We start from the raw sequence: 20,409 nt of genomic DNA on the forward strand, positions 1-20,409 counted from the left end.
ATAACGTTTACAAGTGCTTATGCTTTCATACCTAATTGACGTAGCTGGTCAAGTATTTATAATTTATAAAGATTTTTTATGAGCAATTCTGTGAGTTAAATGGATTTCTAATAATATTATCAAGTAAATATTTGTATCTGCTATATTATAGAAATATATTCTAGAAATCTCTAATGATTATTTTCCCTTATTCTTGCCGACTTTGATTTTGGAAAATAATATGACCACCCCATCGATTATCAATACTATTATTATCTGTAATAAAGTATAATATTTTTTAATTGTTCGTTCTATTTCTGTCATTGTTAATGGTTACCATTGAAAATCTGAGAAAAGGGTATTTTTCAAATGTTGGCGCGTTTGTTTTATCGTGCGGTGTTGCATACTTACAGTCGCCTAATTAAATTCAATTTGACATCACTGTTAATGTTATAAATAAAAGGAAATTAAAAGGAGGTGGGTGTATGCTTGAAAATGTCATCATCAACTGAATAGAATCTGCTAAAAGATCAAATATTTCTTAAAAGTTGTCTTTGTATAGTTAAAAGTATAAAAATAATTATTATGAATTGTATGGAATAGTATTTTAAATTTCTCTATGCTTTTCAATTCTGATTTGTTATGATAATTCAAACAGTAATTATGAAAAATGTCTGATACGGCAGCTATTTCTCCAATTGGAGGAACAAGGTGATTTATACTTTTCATCCAAAATTCAATTTTCTTTATTTAAGTGGAAATTTTCGTTTATTTTAATTTTAAATATTCTTTATTGTTTTAGAACTTGGGTTCAGTTAAACAGTGTTAGATACGATAGCGTTACTGACTTTGATGGTGACACGTTAAAAATGTTTAATTACGAGCACACTATCATGGTGTTGGACATGTATTATGGAATTGGTAATATTTAAAATATTCATTTTATTTATTGTAAAAATATTTCTAACATAATTCTTTATATTGCAGTCAAACGTCAAATTCTTCATTATCAAAGCTGTATAACTGGTCTCTTTCCTCAAGTATCTACTGATAAGACTGTTGGAAGCGTCAGGGAAAGTATATACTGTGCTGCTGCTATTTGGAGTTTGTATCAGGCCTATAGGTATAAATTTCATTAATTTGGCTCATTTTATTTATTTTTCTGAATAATTCGTACGAGTCATTTTATTTATTTTTCTGAATAATTTGTACGAGTCATTTTATTTATTTTTCTGAATAATTCGTACGAACGTAAATATTTCAGACGTATAGATGACGATCGAGGAAGATCTTACGAACTTGGACAATCCGCGATTAAGTGTATGCGAGGAATATTGGAGTGCTGGATGAAACAGTCTGCCAGAGTAGAATTATTCAAGAAAAATCAATGCAATCGCTTTGCTCTACACTGTAAATTCCATTTAGATACTGGAAATGAGATATTTAAAGATGAGCATTACAATCACTTGCAGGTAAAGAATATTAATTTGCAGTAAAATTTTTCTAATAAAAATACACATCCTAGGATATTTTTACAATTATAATTTGTCGTAGATCGATGTCGTGTCTTTATATTTAATTTTTCTGGTACAAATGATCTCATCCGGATTACAAATTATTTATACACAAGATGAAGTAGCTTTTGTTCAGAATCTAGTTTACTATGTTGAAAGAGCGTATAGAACACCGGATTACGGCATGTGGGAGAGAGGCAGTCGATACAACGATGGCACACCGGAAATACATGCTAGCTCAATTGGTATGGCTAAAAGTGCACTCGAAGCCATTAATGGATGTAATCTTTTTGGCGAAAAGGGAGCATCTTGGTCAGTTATATACGTTGATATAGATGCTCATAATCGCAATCGCAGTATTTTTAAAACAATGCTTCCAAGAGAATCCAGTTCCAAAGTACGAGCATAATCATAACTTTATAATTATTGAATATTTATTAGTGAAATATATATTTATTGCATTATTTTGTAGAGCGTTGACGTTGCCTTGCTACCAACCATTTCATTTCCGGCTTTTTCAACTCACGAGGAAGCTCTGTATAATGAAACAAAAGCCAATATAATCAAACGATTGAAAGGAAATTATGGTTTTAAGCGATTTGCTAGGGACGGATACAAGACCGTATTGGAAAATCCGGAAAACCGTTATTATAAATCCGACGAGATACAGGTAAATTTTATCAATATTCTTTTCTGAACTTAATATTATAAAAGGGAAAAGCTGAAAATCTAATTGTTAATTTGTAGGAATTCGATAATGTGGAATGTGAATGGCCATTGTTTTATATTTTTATGATCATAGACGGAGTTTTTAATACGTTGCCCGAACAAGTAACGGAATATCAAGCTTTGCTCACTGCTAGATTGTCCAAAGATTCTCACGAAGGTAAGCACTTACTTGCAATTGCGTGCGTAAAATCTTTTAATTGCCATTATAAGAGAAGCAATATTTTTTAAAAATAATAGTAAAGTCATTTGCTCATTTGTATCAAAATAATGTTTAAGACCCTGTAGTTCCAATGTACTATTATGTTCCTGAGGATAGCATCGAAGCCGTGAAGAGCGATCCGGAAGGTGCGATAAAAATTTCAAGTGATATTGGCAAAGGCTGTAAATCAGGGGAAGAGCATATTCCTATCTATTTATGGAATCAAGCAATGTATGTTATTGCACAATTACTTACTGCAAATTTATTGCATATCAACGAATTGGATCCAATTCGTCGATATTTACCATCGTATAATAGGCCAAGGAAAGTAGGGCGATATTCTGCTTTTCAGGTACTTATACAAATAAAATGAGCTTATTATTAACATAAACTTAATAAGTTTTATTAATATTACTATTATATTAATTTATTTCAATGTATTATTATGGTAATGCATTATTAGCCAATACTTTAACATTCTCTCTTTCATTAAATATTAAAGAGCATTTTCCATTTAATGAATTAATATTTTCTTTTAAATTTCATACAGGCAAAACTGGCAAGTGTAAGTACAGTTTTACACATATTACCTGCTATAGCGATAATATTACCAATATTATTTTGTAAACTTAAATATATTTAAGTTATTTTATTGTGTTTTAATGCAAGCACAAACTTGAATCCCTCGTACATAATAAAACTGCATATCAATGTGTGTATTTATTTACAAATAATAATTGCATGCATATAATATATTTAATGAACTATTATGAAATATTATGAATTGCAAAGTATGAAATAAAATAATATAATATAATATGATAGTATTATACAAATAGCTAATAGGGTGTAATAATATATGTAGCAAGTTTGCTTAGCCATTATTGAAAAGTGTATGGAAACTTTAAAAGTATTTTTCTAACAAAAAGATATCTTAAGTGTATATTATTTTTGAGTAATGCATATCTGTCAAACTTGTTAGGAATATCGATAAGTAATGCACCGAAATCTTGTAATTGACTTGCGTATGAAAGTGAAATGATCATTTTCAGCGACGAATATTACCTAGAGTTAAGACAGTTTTCTATTTCATATGTTGGTATTTTAAAATACCAAGTTCATAGATATATGTTTATATTTAAAAAAAAAATGGTAAATATTTATTATATTAAATAGGAAAAATATTGAATTAATATTTTTTTTCGTTTTCGTTAACAAAAAAAAAAAAAAACTATTAATCATTACACACACACACACACACACACACACACACACACACACATTTTTGTTCGTTCTATTAAAGTAATTTTTAATTTGTTTAAATTAATGTATTGGCAAATTTTTAAATATTTTTTTTTTTTTTTTTCAAATATTTCATGAAAATAGAATGATGTTGACCTTGCAAAATTCCTATATAATATATTATATTTATATGACAAATTTGTTATTCGTTACTTTCTTATGTTTATAAATTTACAGATTTAAAGTTAATTTGAAAATAATTTTATATATCAAAATATATTTTTTATATTCTCCTCTTTTAACATTTTATATACAACGTAGATATTTTTATTACCAATATTCCATACTAAAATTACTTACAAACGTTCAAGTAGATTCGATAGTAGTTCGATAAATTCTAAAATAAAGATATGATTTTATATTTTGCAAAATATTAATAATACTTGGCTTGGCTGTGACTACGATTACAATGAAATATTTCAGCTAAAAATAATTTTAAAATACATCTATTAATCTATACAATAAATTATTAAAATTTACATTTTATATAAATACTTAATATCTGTAAAATTAGCTCATAAGTATACTACATTCAGAGCACTCAAGACCGCATAAAGTGATAGAAAAGAACAAAATTTGATATCGAAATTTTCTTAGACGTCACATGTAGATGTGTTTAGTATTAGAATGGAGCTAAAATAATGTTGAGATGACAAATTTGTGCTGTATAAACATGAAAGTGAAATACTAAAATCTATTATGGAAATTATTTTTATAAGACGTTCAAATGAACATATTATTTGCTTAATTTTTGCTTAATATTTGTTTGATTGGTGCTACTTGAGTATCGATCGTTAATTAACAAAAAAAAAAAAAAAAAAAAAAAAAAAAAAAAAATCATAATCAATTACAAATTGTTATATTCAACTAAATAAATTAATAAATCGGTTGCATAAAATATTTCAATGTCCGTTAAGACAATAATTTCTATAATTCCAATATTTTTGAATTCAATCGAGTCTATTAATCATGATTTAATTATGTCACATGGAACGGATTATGTATGTTTATAGGTAATTTAAAAATGTTTCTTCCAACTAGTATTATTTGACTTTAAACGAGTATATAATTATTTTCAATTTGAATAAAATCTTAAAAAAATTTTATTATTCAGTCTATAATGGCATTATTTATCAAGTAAAGGATATTTACCTTTACTTACATACATAAACAGTATATAAACATTATTCAGTGTGCATCTTTATGGACATGTTTTTTTGTTGTTTTTTTTTGTTTTTTTTTGTTTTGTTTTTGTTTTTGTTTGCTTGTTTACAGGATACCCATACTGATCTTGTAGTACAAATTGTTTTGATCGCTGAATCCATGAGACTGCAAGCTATGATGGCCACATACGGAATACAAACTCAAACCCCCCATGAAGTAGAACCTGTGCAAATTCTTTCATCGACACAATTAATCAAGGTTTATCAATGCCTTGGTGTAAATAGTAAATTAGATCTTAAAGGCAGACCGGCAAGGCCAATTGGTTCCTTGGGTACCAGCAAGGTAAACATAAATCCATAATCTCAATTGATCACCACGTAATTGATTTAATGACGATTCTCTGTGTTTTGTTAGATATATCGGGTATGTGGTATGACAGTTCTTTGTTATCCTTTAATATTCGAGGTATCGGAATTTTATTTATACCGTGATTTGGCTTTACTTATTGATGACATTAAAACAGAGCTACAGTTTGTCGGGAAATACTGGAGATTATCGGGAAGACCCACCGTTTGCCTTTTAATACGCGAGGAGCATATGAGGTAGGGATGAATCATTAACATTAAAAAAGAATAAGATCGGGGAATGGTACGGGCTAATTAAATAATAATAATAATAATAATAATAATAATAATAATAGCAATAATAACAACAATAACAATAATAATAATAATCATTATTATTGTTGTTGTTATTGTTGTTATTGTTATTGTTATTATTATTGTTATTGTTATTATTATTATTATTGTAGGGATCCACAGTTTAAGGGAATGCTCGATCTTTTTGCTATGCTGAAAAAAGGATATTGCGATGAGACGAAAGTGCGCATCGGTAGACTTCAAAATTTGATATCATCGTCTTGTATAGGTAGGTGTACATTGTATAGCTGCAGCATTAAACTAATAGATTTAATAGATTTTCAACTATCAATGCCCGACTTTTTCAACAATTATCCAATGTATGTTTAACTTTAACGCCGGCAGAACATTTAGATTTTATCAATACAATGGATACGGATTTGGAATTGAGCCAATTTAAGCAGTTGGAACACGATTATATCGGCTACCAAAGCTTAACCGATGTCCCAATAGTCCTTTCTTACGACGAAGATTTAAAAGATTTTTCCGTGAGCTATTACATTGATTTTAGCGCATTCTGAAATTTTAGCTTTGTTTTGCTAGTTAATAATTATTAACGTGCTTATCATTAATTCTGCCTACGAATTATCAGTTTTTTCAGAATATGAAAGACGAATCTACCAGTAATATAATACATGCCATTAGAAATACTGAAGGTTTGTATGGAAAATGCCAGCTATACGGCATACTTTTGCAACGAGAGGGTGTGAATTATCAAATCAATGGTACAACAGGTACGGCAGAGGTTTTTGTACGGCAGATTGTTTAGACATTTTTGTACTTTCTAGAATTTTCATACTAATGCATTTCACCGTAGTTGGGGAAACTTTAAGGTCATTGTATCAGCAGTCGGGAAGCCTTCGCCATTGGATGGCTGTGCGTTATTGCAGTAGTTTATTAAATCATACTGTCGATAGTATTAGTCCATTTATAACGGGTGTCCTCGTCAAAGGCAAACAAGTGAGTTTGATTATGCGTCTGAGCTTGGATGTGCCGTCAATTAAAACTACATAGTCTGAAATTAAAATAACTCAATGTAGATTGCCGTTGGTGTTATTGGACACCATGAAACTGTTTTCGACAAGCCCATGACACCTGCCGAAATTCAATCGGTCATGTATTCCACCATCCAGCCCCATAATATTATACAAGCTGTACTGCAGCAAGAAGTATTGTTATATTGTGGTCGACTGATCGGAACTAATCCCGAAATGTTTAAAGGAATACTTAAAATTCGAATCGGGTACGAGGATATGCTCTTAAAGGCCATACGAGACATTGTTCAATAATAATTAACTCTGCTAAATTTATGTATTGTTATGCAGATGGGTTTTAGAGGCTATGAAACGGTATTTGCAAATATTTGGAAGAACTTCGAAGCCTTTGGAAAATTACAGCCCTTACGAAATACGTCAACTACTTATAAAAGTCTTGACGGTAAAAGATTGGGCATTTAAGGAGAAGTAAATTATTTAAGTTTCATTTATGTTTAATAAGCCTATAAAAAGTATTATATTGAAATCTATAATTGAAAATAGTTTGTCAATACTGGAAAGAAGAAAAATTGAGGGTAGTCTGTGCAGAGTCCCATCGCACTTTTACAATCAGGTTTGGCAAGTACTTGAGAGATGTTCGGGTGGTATTTGTGTTAATGGACATCAAGTGCCACAGCAACCAACTTTGTCAAAAATGACGCGATCAGAACTTACTTTTGCTCTTCTTGTCGAATCAATACTCCACCATATAAATATTCCAGAATATCGTCAAATTGTTATCGAGGTATATCTATATATATAATACAAATATGATTGTTATTATTATAATTACTATTATTACATCAATATCTATATATTTACAAACATTATTATTATTATTATTTTTTCTTTTTTAACAGCTTTTAAATATCGTTTCGACAATTTTATTGAGAAATCCAGAATTAACTTTTCAAAAACAGTTAAATTTAAATAAACTAGTTGATGATGCCTTTATTATATTTTGCAAGGTAATGTAACAAGACTATTAAATTTCGTAATAACGGCTAATTATAGAATAATTGTTTTATCGATTGAAAAATTATTTTTACTCAGGATCATTGTTTGGAAAGAACAAAAGACATGACGCTGTTCTTCTCTGCAAATTATTCTCATACAACAAGCTTTCTATCTAGGGCATTTGTAAATAATTTTCTCACAAGTGATAGTGTTAAAAATATTTCGAATACCGGGGGTAATTTAGAAGTAAATGAAATATGCAAGATCACATAAATGAAATAATTTTGTTTTAAATAATCATCGTTAAAATGATACAAAATACTTTTTATTGTATGAATCTTATAATGTATAAATTAATATATTTTAATTAAATGAAAAATAAATTGTTTTAAAAATTATTTTATACTGTACATTGATGTAAATTTCTCATAAATGTATACAACAATTATATAATATGAGATTATCCGTCACTAGATTTGATTTTGTTATCTTTTGGCAAAATTCTTATCCATAGAATGCTTATATCTTTGTATGTTATTCATATTTGATTTGATTCTTGACGCAACTGTTTCCTTATTGGCGGCAATTGCCAAATGCTTTCTGTTAATAAAATATATCATAACATTTATTATACAAGTCTTCAAATACATTTATATGCATGTGTTTTTCATATGTGTACTTACTGCAAGAAATTTTTATCAAACGATGTTGACTTTATTAATTCTTTTCTTTCTTGTTCTTCATATTTTTTTACATTTTGCTTTCGTTCTTTATCTCGCCACGACGCATTATCCATCATTTCTTGTCTTTTACGCTCTTTTTCTTCTTCTGAAAGTTTTTGTTTCTTACTAGGTATCCATCTTTCTTCTTTTTTTACAGATTTAGTTTCAGTATTTGAATTTTCTCCCGCTGATAATTGCTTTCTATGTGGAGATATGCGCGTTCCATCGGCTTTCTAAAGTGATATATAAATTATAGTTTAATGTTTAATGAAATTTTGGTTATTTTTCGTTATAGTATAGGAATTATAATTATAATACTCAAATTGTTCTTCGTACCATTAATCCATAATTTTTTGATTTATGTCTTGAGCTAACATCTTCTTCATCGTAATTTCTGTAATTTTTTGAAGATGCGCCGTGACTCATTTCTTTTCTTTTCTTATGCCTTGTATCATGATACGTATTATTTAAATCTTTGCTTTCTCTTTCCGTATGATTTTTATGGCGATATTTCTTAGTGTCAATGTCTTTTATTTTATACTTCTTTAATTTATGTTTTTTCGATTTTCTCAAATTATTAACGCTGTCTGAATCGCTTTCATGACTACTACTACCACTGCTGCTGCTGCTGCTGCTGCTGCTGCTGCTGCTATTACTACTGCTGCTGCTGCTGCTGCTGCTGCTGCTGCTGCTGCTGCTGCTGCTGCTGCTGCTGCTGCTGCTGCTGCTGCTGCTGCTGCTGCTGCTGCTGCTGCTGCTGCTGCTGCTGCTGCTGCTGCTGCTGCTGCTGCTGTTACTACTACTACTGCTGCTACTACTACTACTACTACTTTCTTCTTTCTTTCTCTTTTTAATTTTTTTATTCTTTTTATGCCTTTTAACAGACCTAATTAGAGCCGCTTCATTTATTTTACCCTTCAATTTTTTGTATTTAGCAGCTAATAAATCATCCAGTCTTTTATTGTCATCTCTTTCATCTGAATCGTTCAATGACTTCTTTTTTTTCTTTCTCTTCATTTTATTATCTTTGGATTTTAATTTTTGTTGCGCCACCTAAAATTCATACTACCATTATACTAATAATTATTATTAATTACAATGGTAGAAATTATTAATTATATTATTACTAGTTGTTGCAGTTGCTTTAATTTTACGGGATTTTTCAATAATTGAGATCGCGTTTCCAATTCTTTTTTTTTAATAGTATAGAGAGGATCTTCTTGTAGTTTTCTTGCCAAATCCACTTGATCGTTTCCTGAAAAGAATCTCAAGGATGGTGGTATACATTCTAGAAAATTAAATTTATCAAAACGTTAATGAATTGTACAAACGATAGAATGTTACTTTAAGTATTTAAATAATATAACTACAACCATGTTCAACATGATTTTTAACAGGCTTATTTAGTTCAATATCTTTTTCAGTTTGAGCCATTTGTTCAAATTGCTTGTCAATCGGACGACCTAATAAATATTCCTCTCGATTAACAGATTCGTTTGGTCCCTTATACATCCAATCTAATTTCTTGTCATCCTTTTTCTCAATAACACCTTGATCCATAGCAAAAGCTTTCATTTCTTCTTTATCTCGTTCGATTGCTATTTCTCGCTTTAATTCTGCTATTCTTTTCTTTTCTTGATTATCTTGTTGTTTTGCTTTCCAAACTTTTTCTATATTTTTCATGGTTGATGGATGCCATGACTTTTTTAAATTCTAAATAATACAAATATCAGTATAATTTTAGAATTATAAATGACTTATCTGAATCCAAGATTTCTGACTTTTTAAACTATGTTAAATTACATTTTTTTTCAAATAATTATTATGCTCAATACATTATGTAAATAATTATTTAAAACTTGGAATAGAAAAAAAAAAAACAATTTTATACATTACTTCTGTATATAATCATACTTATTTGTAATTACTTATAAGCATAAAAATTTGAAATTAAATTATTAATGCACAATAAACAATGATTAAATAAAATCTGTATGAAAATTAGAATTTTTAAAAATTATTTATATACTCACCAGATCTCCTCCACCCATATTTAAAAAAATTTTCAGCACAAATAAATTTCTTCACGAGTATAAATAAAGTATTTTTCAAAGTAACTTATTATAACGGAATTCAATACATCACTGCATATGCAATATTGATTATTGAATCATATTGTTTATAATTCTCATTTTGTTTTTATAACAAATTAACTCCAATGTATAACAATACTCTCGCACTTCTCTTTACAAATTAAAAAAAATATTTTATTGGCATTGATTTAAGACATTGATATGTTTCAAAGGCATTTTTACTTAAAAATATTAGTTTTATGGATTTTTAAGTAAACTAACTAATAATACTCGATTATGCGTCACATGAAATTTGTCTAAATTTGTGTAATGAGCAATAATAATCAACTGTGTGTGTTTTAGGTTATGTACTCTTTACGATTAGTACGCAAGCGTAAATTATTATTTTTGAAATATTTGAAATTGTCTATTGTTGAAATTGTTAAAATAAGAAAAAAATAAATAAATCACAATGTACGTTATTACAAGGATTTATTTACTTATATTTGATTTGATTTGATTAATATTTTATGAATATTTTATTTATTTGAATTTATTTGTTCGAAAGAATTGTCTGAACTATTTTTTAAAGTATCGTTATTGTTGATAAAAATTTTAAATTATTTGAACAATAATAAGAATAAAAATGAAGATTAAGAAATGATAATAAGCTCAAGAGAAATTATAATACGGAATTTTTGATAATACAGAAACTAAAATTATTATTTATATAAAAATGATAATTTCAAAGACTCGCGCATATAGAAAATATTTTTATTTAAATATAAAAAATTGTGCATTATTATTTCTGTCACAAGTCATATATTTTAATTAAAAAGAATGTTAACATAGAAATTAGCTTGCTAATATTTTCAGAATTTTTATATATTTAAATTACCAATTTATAGCTTATTACTAATATTTGAGATAGAATAATGCATTAATTAATAAATGTGGAAATTGTTATATTATATTATTCTCTAAATCATTTCTTCGATAACGGAATAGTGTTGTAAATAGTTGGGTTCCGGTACATTATACATTTCCAATATAGAATTTTTTAGAGATAGTGGGTGACTTTTATGTTTTAAATAATTTAAATTTAATAAATTTGAGGAGGCATAGGAATGATTATAAATTATAAATACTACAAATATACTTTAATAGAAGATGGCTTTTATTTATTTTTTACATTTACTTTGTACATGCGGTAAAAATGAGTGATTATAAATACAAATTTAATGTACATTTTATAAATATTAAATTTCAATATTACTAATTTAACATAAGATGTATATTTATTTAAAATTCAATTAAATTATTAATAACTACAATTTTCAAAAAGTATACTGGATGTCAACAATAATAAAATCATTATAATAATAACATAGAGGTCATCGCCTGCGATTTACATCTCTTAAGAATATTTCAAGTTGTAGATTTCAGATATGTACATTGTAGTAAACACTATATAATAATAATAATAATAATAATAATAATAATAATAATAATAATAATAATAATAATAATAACGATACAATAGAAAGACTCGTTCAAATTGCATTATAAGTCTTTTTCGCTCACAATAGCAGTAAAATAAATTATTGTATCACAAGAAACAGGAATTATGGTGCGATTGTACGAAACTATGAATTTTCAATAGTTGTTCGACATGTATAATAAATGGTTACTACATTGACTAGAATATGCCAATGAACAAAATTTTTAATACTAGCACTACCGTCCTGCTCTTGGATTTAGTTGATCTTTGTGACTTTGTTCGACTTTTGTTCTTAATTTTAATATTGTACTGCTAGGTAACGAGCCAGGTAGTTTAAATATGCTCTAAAAGTTTTAAAAAAATTTACAAAATATATCTACATAATATTGTATATTATATATTTGCATTTTGGAGTAAAATTCGATGAAAAGCATTTTTTTACAATACTGCTAAATCATCTTGGATGCATAAAAAATTATTTCTTAATTAATTTTGCAGTGCTCTTTAACAAACCATTGACGGTGTGAGAGTTTTAACTAGACTATAAATACCTGCATAAAGTCATGGCATTGAAGAACAATACTATCCTTGGTAATGTCTTTAAAGCATTCCGCTAACTCGGTAAAATCCTGACAAGCCAATAAATTTTCCTTATTCCTTTTAATTAATGTGAGTGCCACTCTGAATACAATTTTGTTACCTTCGTAAAAAAGACAGTCCCATATTCTTAAAGTTGTCTATAAAAGAATATTACATTTCACATTTTAATTAAAATTTATTAACAAAAATTTCATTATTTACCTCTGTTGGTAAAACTTCTGCGAAGAGACAAATAAACCATTTGGTTGTAATTACAGCCCATGGTAATCCCATGTTGGTCACATGCTGATATACATCTGGCATTTTTATCCTATTGTTATAATTTTTATACGATTATATTGACTTTTATAAATCTTAGCTCAATGCAATTTAAAATTAAATTAATTGAAAGCATTTTACTTGACCAGTTCTGCTAAAACATCAATATCTGTAATTAACCCTTTCATGGTTGGTGTATAATATTCCGGTAAAATTCTTTCTATTAATACTTTCAATAGCCAAAAAGCTGTTTCTTCGCTTTTTGTGACAAGCAATAGCAATCCTGCTATATAATTTAGGCCCTAAAAATAATTAAAAAAAATTTAATTTGTACAGTCAAATAGCCCCTATTTACATAAATATTAAATATATTTTCACCTGACAATAGCCAACTTGTCGATTGTGATGCGCAAACGCTAATAATATATTAAATAACTGGCGTTGATGACGATCTGTATTATTAAAAAATATATTATCGGGAAATGTGCGCGGAAGGTCGGTTTTTATAATATCAGAGACATGAGAATCATGCGGACCAATTAGTAATTGTTGATATAAATTGTGAAAATTATGTCTCAATTCTTCTCCACCGCTGACAGAAAGCCAAACCTAAACAAAGTATAAATTAATTTTAAATAATACTTCAAAACATTTACGTTTTATATCTAAACATTAAGCTTTAATAATATTTACCAATCCTCTATGTTCTCCGGGAATACCTTTACGTACATAACGTTTTATTGTAATGCTGCGTTCCAATGATCTACCTTCCCCTATAATTTCAGCCCATTTCCTTGCTCTTTTAGCAAGAACTTTTAGATATTCTGACATGAATTCCTCATATGTCTCGTAATTAAAATTATGTGGTCTTTCAAATCCATATTCATCCACATTACTAAAATTAAATATTCTTATTTGTTATTGTGATGATAACTTATCGGGATACATGCCGTTTACAACATATACATTTAATTTATAAAAAATTTGTTTAAACATTCACTTTCTTCGGAAATTTACAAATGACAAATGTATAAGCAATTAAAAATAAAAGTCAACAATGTAAAGAATTTTAACTGCTTAACCTCGAATAACCAAACAATTCTTAATTATCTAATTAAATTTTCATTTCATTGACAATTGAAGTATAATTTAAAAAAAAGTAAATAAATGTTGTCTATTAATCCTTAGAGCATTACCTAAAGCAAGAAGTGGCCATACCACAAATTACTTATTTTGGCCACAAAATAATGCAACACAGTATTCATGTGTACGTTAATCTACAATCGTCTGCATAAATGACGTAGGCGAGAAGGGACTTGAAAGCATTTCTTTTCGCAGTAGGTAAGGTTAGTCTATTGGTTACATCGATATACGTCGACCTAAGAGAAGTTAAATTCGAGTCTTATCGATACTTAAAACACACCACATGGCAACTACAGAGGATAAAATGGCGTTAATCGTTCCCTGCGTTGCCAGTAAGCAATTTTCTTTATTTTTATATAAAATATTACCTAATTTGTTACGTTAGTTAGTAGGTACTTAAATTGAATTAATGAAATTTCTGTATTATACGGGATATGTTAAAGATAAGAATAATGTCAATTCTTACTCGATTCGATTTAATGGATATAGACTGATTGTAAAAATATTTATCACAACTAATTCGAATTGCCGACTAACGATCAAATTATACTTTCGAATAAATAACAATCGCTTTAATCAATTATTTTACATATTATATTCATATATATATATATATATATATATATATATATATATATATATATATATATATATATATATATATATATATATATCTGCCTATATATTTTTATATATTCGTATGTATATCTGCATATGCATGCATATATATGCGCGTGCATGCACGTGTGCACATGTGTAAATATGCATATATATGCATATATATATATATATATATGTGTGTGTGTGTGTGCGCGCGCGTGTGTGAACATGTATAAATATGCATATACATGCATATATATATATGTATATATATATATATATATATATATATATATATATGTTTCAAAATAAAATGAACAGTTTACCATTAATGCACTATTCAATTTGTCTTTACTTTAGTATAAACATATGTAAAAAGAACTACAAACTATGTTTACTTACAGATGGCGTTTATTAGTATTATAAACGCGACTATATGATTATTAACAAATAATCCCCAGTGTAATAATGAAATTGGAAGTAATTTTTTTTTATTTTTTTTTTTTACAGTTCGAGGTTCGACTGGCATAAGTATTACACAGGGCCCTCCAACTTATGAACCAGTTTCGTTATTTACTAAAGATGATAGTAAAGTATGTAAAACAATGGCATTTAGCCCTATGGGACGTTACTTTACATGGGTCAATGGATCATCGGTTAAAGTTGTTCTTTGTGAAACATGGCAAGTTGTTGCTGAGATTCATCGATGTAAAGTTCAATCGGTTAAATTTTCACCTCAAGATACTTATCTTATGACATGGGAACCTTTTATTGGTTAGTATAAAATATTAATAATTTATTTATAATGCATTAAATAACATAAATAAAAATATTATATATTTATAGTATCTGCAAATAATTCTCAAGGTGGTCCTAATCTTTTTTTTTGGAATCCTGAAAATGGAGAATTAATAAAATGCTTTATTCATAAAAAACAAATTGATTGGTAATATTTAAGTTTAAATATTTTTTTATATAATCATGTCATCACAAATTTAAATATACTAATTTAATTATTCATAAATGTACATATTAATTGTATCAGGGAACCACAATGGTCCATTGATGAAAAAATTTGTGGTCTCTTAGTTAACAATGATGTTGTCTTATACGAAGAATCAAATTTTGACGATGCAAAAGCATTTAATAATAAAATGAATGTAGGTAAAATTGCCAAGTTTAGCATAGCTCCAGGAGCTGCTCCATATCACATCGTTTGTCATATGCCTGGTAAGCATAAGTATAAGTATTAAATTTAAATATAATTTAATATTTCCAATATCAGTTACTCTAATAAAATAATGTCATTTGAAACACTCGCAGGAAAATCTGGACCATCATTTGGTAGATTATTTCGATATCCAAAGCTCCCTGCGAACCAACCAGTAGCAAATAAGAGTTTTTTTCAAGTAATTTTTTTAATGTATTGTTTTTTGTGTATATAAAAAAAAATTCTACATTATTCAATAGAACTATTTGTACAATAGGATGACAGAGTTGATTTTTATTGGAATAATCAAGGAACTAGCGTATTATTATTGGCTAGTACTGAAGTTGATAATACAGGCGCCTCCTACTATGGAAAACAAACCTTGCATTATCTTGATACAAAAGGCGAAACTGCTCTGGTAACATTGAGTAAGAATATTTTTGTTTATTATTAAAGATTTTTTAGTTAATTCTTCGCATTTCATTAGCTTTTATTAAAATGTATAGGTAAAGAAGGTCCTATTCATGCAGTACAATGGTCTCCCAAGCAAACCGAATTTATAGTTATATATGGTCTAATGCCATCGAAAGCGACAATATATAATTTACAGTGTGAACCTGTATTTGAATTTGGTACCAAGCATCGTAATGCTATTTATTATAACCCACATGGCAACAATATCCTTTTTAACTAATCATTTATATTGATTATAAATTTTAAGTTTTATTTAATTGTTTATATAATATTCAATAATACCTTAACCGATGTGCACTTGTCATTTTGACTGGTTTTGGAAACTTGAGGGGAGAAATTGAATTATGGGATACGGTGAATCGAAAATTAATTGCAACATCGGATGCCCCTGATTCTACACTGTTAGAATGGTCACCGGACGGTGAACATTATATGACAGCGACCACTGCACCGAGATTACGAATGAGTAATGGGTTAGTTATAAAATATAATGTTAATTTATTTATCGTTAAATAAGTTTTATTCGACAATTCATATTGATACCGATCATTCATTCTTTTTTCTTTGTTTTTTTACACAATGCTCGAAGATATAATTGGAACCGAAGAATAATCAACACGTTTGAACTTATTAGTAATTTTTCTTTTAATGAATTTCAATAAATCATTGATTTTGTTTAAAGCTCGTCGAAATATCAAACACTTCAAACATCAAAAGATGTAGTTTTACTAAATATGAGTTACAATTGTTCTTTAAGGTTTCAGTTTTGTATTAAATCTTGACGAGAAATATTGCTGTCATAATTAAATATGTTTCAGTTTCAAAATTTGGCATTATACCGGTACTTTATTATATGAACGACCTTGGAATAAACAAGAAGAACTGTGGGAAGTTTTATGGCAAAAATTCCCTTCTGATCTTTTTAAAGAAAAACCTATAAAGTATAAAGCAGTGGGGGGTATTGCACCTAGTCAACCACAAGGTAAATAAAATATATTTAGCGTCGTATATAAAACTAATTTACTCGTCATCGACTCAAAATCTATTTTTAAGTATAATAATAATAATAGTAATAATAATAATAATAATAATAGTGTGTAATTTAAGTATCGCAATTAATGTTTGTATTTCCTTCCGCAGCATCAAAGCAAGCATATCGACCACCTTCCGCCAGAGGAAAAACTATTAATTTTAAATTACACGATGATGTAGATGATCCTAAGCCATCAGAATGTAAGTACAATAGAAAAACTTTATAAGTTTCAAGCAACTCATATTTTGCTAGTTTAATTATTTCATTAGATAAAAGATATAGAAGACAAAATTTCGAAATGAATTTTAATAATAAATTGGTTGTTAAAATTTTTATAATGTAAAAACTATTCAATATTTTTTTAAAACAATAATTTTTATTTAAACAATTTAAAAATGAAGCTAATATAAAATTACAATAGATACTCTAAATTTTAAATAAACAAGGCAGAGTATGAACGTTTACAATATGTAATGATATAAGTATAAAATCATATCGATGGCTCCGTAATATATACTATAATCTAAGTTACATATATGTAATTATCTTGATTAATTTTATTTCATTTTGGCCTCATGATGTTTTTCTTTAACTTTGTCACAATTAATTTGATTTAAGTTGATATTGCGGTTAATACACGAATCCAAATTTTATCATCATATTAATATTAATTAATAATAATCTAAACAAACAAAAAGAAAAGAAAAATTGGTTAAGGATTTGATATTTACTATTAATGTTTCATCAAATGACATCTCTTTTTAATTTATTATCAAGCAATTCCGTCAAAGAATTTCCTTAAAGTTAAGAAAAAACGTGAGGCTAAAAAGGCCAAGAAGGAACAGGAAGCTGCGTTATCTCAGACACAAAGCGGTAATGTAACAGCTAATGGACAAACCAATAGTATTACAAAAGTCAGTAGTCCAACTACTTCAGCTAATTATGATCTGACTAATGATCCAGAGAAGAACAAAAAAATTAAAAAGATCAATATTGTAAGTATGGATACCATTAATAAGAAATTGTGTAATAAAAGTTATTGATAATTGTTGTTCTTTCTATTAACTATTTATCATAGAAGTTAGAACAAATATCCAAGCTCAAGGAGCAGCAAGTAATGGGCAAGCAGCTGGAAATTAATCAATTGAATAAAATCAAGAAAGAAGCGGAATTAATCAAAGAACTAGAGGAATTGATTTTATGATGCTCGATTCAGCATATAATTTATGTTGCTTTTTTAAACCTGATAAAAGTGTATCAGGAGATTTTGATAAATCGGTAATATCTGACGCCAATCGAATCATCAAGTCGAATCAAACTTATTATGCATTTATGAATTGTTAATATGATTTGATATAATCAATGGATGACCAATATGTAATGTTGGTGCACAAAAACAATGAATTGGTAGTGATATTACTGAGAATACTCATCAACCGATTGATGTGACTGATTCATCAATAACCGAGTATGACCGAATTTGCTTTACAATATGCATATAAAAAAAAAAAAAAAAAAAAAAAAAAAAAAAAAAAAAAAAAAAAAAAAAAATAAAAAAAAAAAAAAACAAACAAAAAAAGCAACGAAAAAACAAAAAAATATATATTGTCCATTGTCCTATGTCCAAAGGAAAAATGTATGTTTTATGGGCACGAGTGAATGGCATTTTTAATTGTAGCCAGGCACAAAACTGTAAAATTTGCTATATGCGAAATCTCGTTCCTTCAAGTAATAACTTGAACATAAGATTTGTAAATATATTTACCCTCTGTGTTCATTTGTAATACCCTTTTCTCACAATATCGTTACACTTTTATCAAACTTTCAATTATTAGATCGATGTTTCTTCAATATTTTTTTTTTTTTTTTTTTTTTTTTTTTCCCCTCTTGCTTGTGGGTTTTCTTGAGTGGAACTTGATAACTATTTATATTTGCAACCTAAGTGTTTTTGCATTAAATTGAAATCGTAAATTAATTATTTCTCTAAATTTGTACAAACTGAACATTCATTAAACTACGCGCGCCCGTAAATATACATGCGTACGTGCGTGCGCGCGCGCGTGTGTTTGCGTACGTGCATATAGCCGTGTAAACGCGCACATTTTTTTTTATGCGCACGTGTGTAGTTTATATTTAATTTTATTTAAGTATAGTAAAAGTAAAATAAACAAGTGTACTAAGTAAACATATCATTCATTACTTTTTGAAAATTTTAAATACATATTTTTCAGTTTTATAAGATTGAACACTGTATTTATACGACTAAAGCATGTATGAATTAATTAACAGTATAATTAAAAAAATATTTTTTATAATTCAGACGATACTTTAGGATATTGCTATATAATTTTCTATAAATAAGAGACCTTATGAATCCAAAGCTTCCATTTCCCCGTCCTCTCCCCCTCCCTCCTCCCGGCGCTCGTTCTTGCTTAAAGACATTTCTGCTATTATTTGAATCATTAGATCGAGCTTGACAAAGGTAAATCTTTTTTCTCCTCTTAATTTCATTATACTTGATATCGTTATTTCTTCTCTCATTATTCTTCTTTTATTAAAGTGTGTTCATTGATGAAAATTGACGTATTCGTATTTGAGATGGTTCATCACTTAAAGAGAAATCAAACGATAAAAAGGAGATAAACGGGCCCATTACTCGTTAATATTAATAATCGCAGTAATCGGGGCGTTTACGTGATAATACGTGGTTTGGTCGCAGATAAACGGCCTTTTCCCCAATTTGCTGCCCGCAAGCTTTAAAAGCACGTACACGAAAAAAAGAGGCAAAAGCCCAGCATTGTGGTTGGATGGAGCGATACAACTCATCTACTGTTTACTGATTTTCCACCTATTTCGAGTCTGTCTATAATGTTATGTTAAAAAACTGCACCGCGAAAATCTAGAGAAATATAGGCGAGAGAAGGCGACTTTTTCGTACCAGCGGTGGTGGTGGTGGTGGCGGTGGCGGTGGCAGCGGTGGCGGTGGCGGTGGCAGCGGTTGCGGCGGTTGCGGCTGCGGCGGCAGTGGCGGCAGTGGCGGCAGCAGCAGCAGCAGCAGCAGCAGCAGCAGCAGCAGTTGAAGCGTGCAAAGGTAGGACGTGAGTTGTGCGCGATTGACTCCTATCCTCGTGTCGGTGCGAGCAACGCTCTGGTTGGGCGTGTTGGTAGGTGCGCGTACGTGGGCTACGAAGACGGTTTTTGGAGTCGCGCGGCTCTTGTG

At 28.7% G+C, this 20,409-nt stretch overlaps 4 protein-coding genes across 5 annotated transcripts; 2 read left to right on the forward strand and 2 right to left on the reverse strand.

The window, feature by feature from the left end:
- The first annotated feature begins 785 nt into the window (after positions 1 to 785).
- On the forward strand, positions 786 to 7,849 carry LOC105368598 (probable phosphorylase b kinase regulatory subunit beta). Of its 2 annotated transcripts, XM_011507642.1 has the most exons (19): positions 786 to 900; positions 967 to 1,102; positions 1,244 to 1,451; positions 1,534 to 1,890; positions 1,966 to 2,163; positions 2,241 to 2,379; positions 2,499 to 2,773; positions 4,999 to 5,229; positions 5,302 to 5,317; positions 5,411 to 5,489; positions 5,699 to 5,814; positions 5,931 to 6,073; positions 6,178 to 6,319; positions 6,403 to 6,545; positions 6,626 to 6,828; positions 6,911 to 7,048; positions 7,124 to 7,364; positions 7,480 to 7,587; positions 7,673 to 7,849. In XM_011507642.1, the coding sequence occupies exons 1-19, from the start codon at positions 849 to 851 to the stop codon at positions 7,847 to 7,849; spliced, it is 3,102 nt and encodes a 1,033-aa protein (XP_011505944.1). In that variant the 5' UTR covers positions 786 to 848. The 2 variants fall into 2 exon arrangements, with proteins under 2 accessions (XP_011505944.1, XP_011505943.1); XM_011507641.1 differs by having other exon boundaries at positions 5,302 to 5,489.
- A 139-nt stretch (positions 7,850 to 7,988) lies between these two features.
- Positions 7,989 to 10,349, reverse strand: LOC105359005 (pre-mRNA-splicing factor CWC25 homolog). The gene is made up of 7 exons (XM_011495481.1): positions 10,332 to 10,349; positions 9,672 to 10,011; positions 9,426 to 9,586; positions 9,158 to 9,351; positions 8,635 to 8,881; positions 8,260 to 8,531; positions 7,989 to 8,176 (listed from the first exon to the last, which is right to left on the reverse strand). Exons 1-7 carry the CDS (start codon positions 10,347 to 10,349, stop codon positions 8,062 to 8,064), a joined length of 1,347 nt encoding a protein of 448 aa, XP_011493783.1. The 3' UTR covers positions 7,989 to 8,061.
- Positions 10,350 to 11,890: 1,541 nt separating this feature from the next.
- LOC105368600 (growth hormone-regulated TBC protein 1-A) lies at positions 11,891 to 14,021 on the reverse strand. Its single transcript, XM_011507644.1, has 7 exons — positions 13,926 to 14,021; positions 13,423 to 13,624; positions 13,108 to 13,338; positions 12,871 to 13,031; positions 12,673 to 12,781; positions 12,423 to 12,608; positions 11,891 to 12,215 (listed from the first exon to the last, which is right to left on the reverse strand). The coding sequence occupies exons 1-7, from the start codon at positions 13,943 to 13,945 to the stop codon at positions 12,108 to 12,110; spliced, it is 1,017 nt and encodes a 338-aa protein (XP_011505946.1). The 5' UTR covers positions 13,946 to 14,021; the 3' UTR covers positions 11,891 to 12,107.
- Positions 14,022 to 14,039: 18 nt separating this feature from the next.
- eIF2A (eukaryotic translation initiation factor 2A) lies at positions 14,040 to 18,478 on the forward strand. The gene is made up of 12 exons (XM_011507643.1): positions 14,040 to 14,204; positions 14,983 to 15,246; positions 15,319 to 15,418; positions 15,518 to 15,702; positions 15,796 to 15,881; positions 15,960 to 16,110; positions 16,189 to 16,359; positions 16,455 to 16,629; positions 16,975 to 17,138; positions 17,297 to 17,389; positions 17,967 to 18,184; positions 18,268 to 18,478. Exons 1-12 carry the CDS (start codon positions 14,156 to 14,158, stop codon positions 18,391 to 18,393), a joined length of 1,782 nt encoding a protein of 593 aa, XP_011505945.1. The 5' UTR covers positions 14,040 to 14,155; the 3' UTR covers positions 18,394 to 18,478.
- The last annotated feature ends 1,931 nt before the right edge of the window (positions 18,479 to 20,409 follow it).

This window comes from Ceratosolen solmsi, unplaced genomic scaffold (assembly GCF_000503995.2).
Source record: "Ceratosolen solmsi marchali unplaced genomic scaffold, CerSol_1.0 scaffold1, whole genome shotgun sequence".
Lineage (NCBI taxonomy): Eukaryota > Metazoa > Arthropoda > Insecta > Hymenoptera > Agaonidae > Ceratosolen > Ceratosolen solmsi.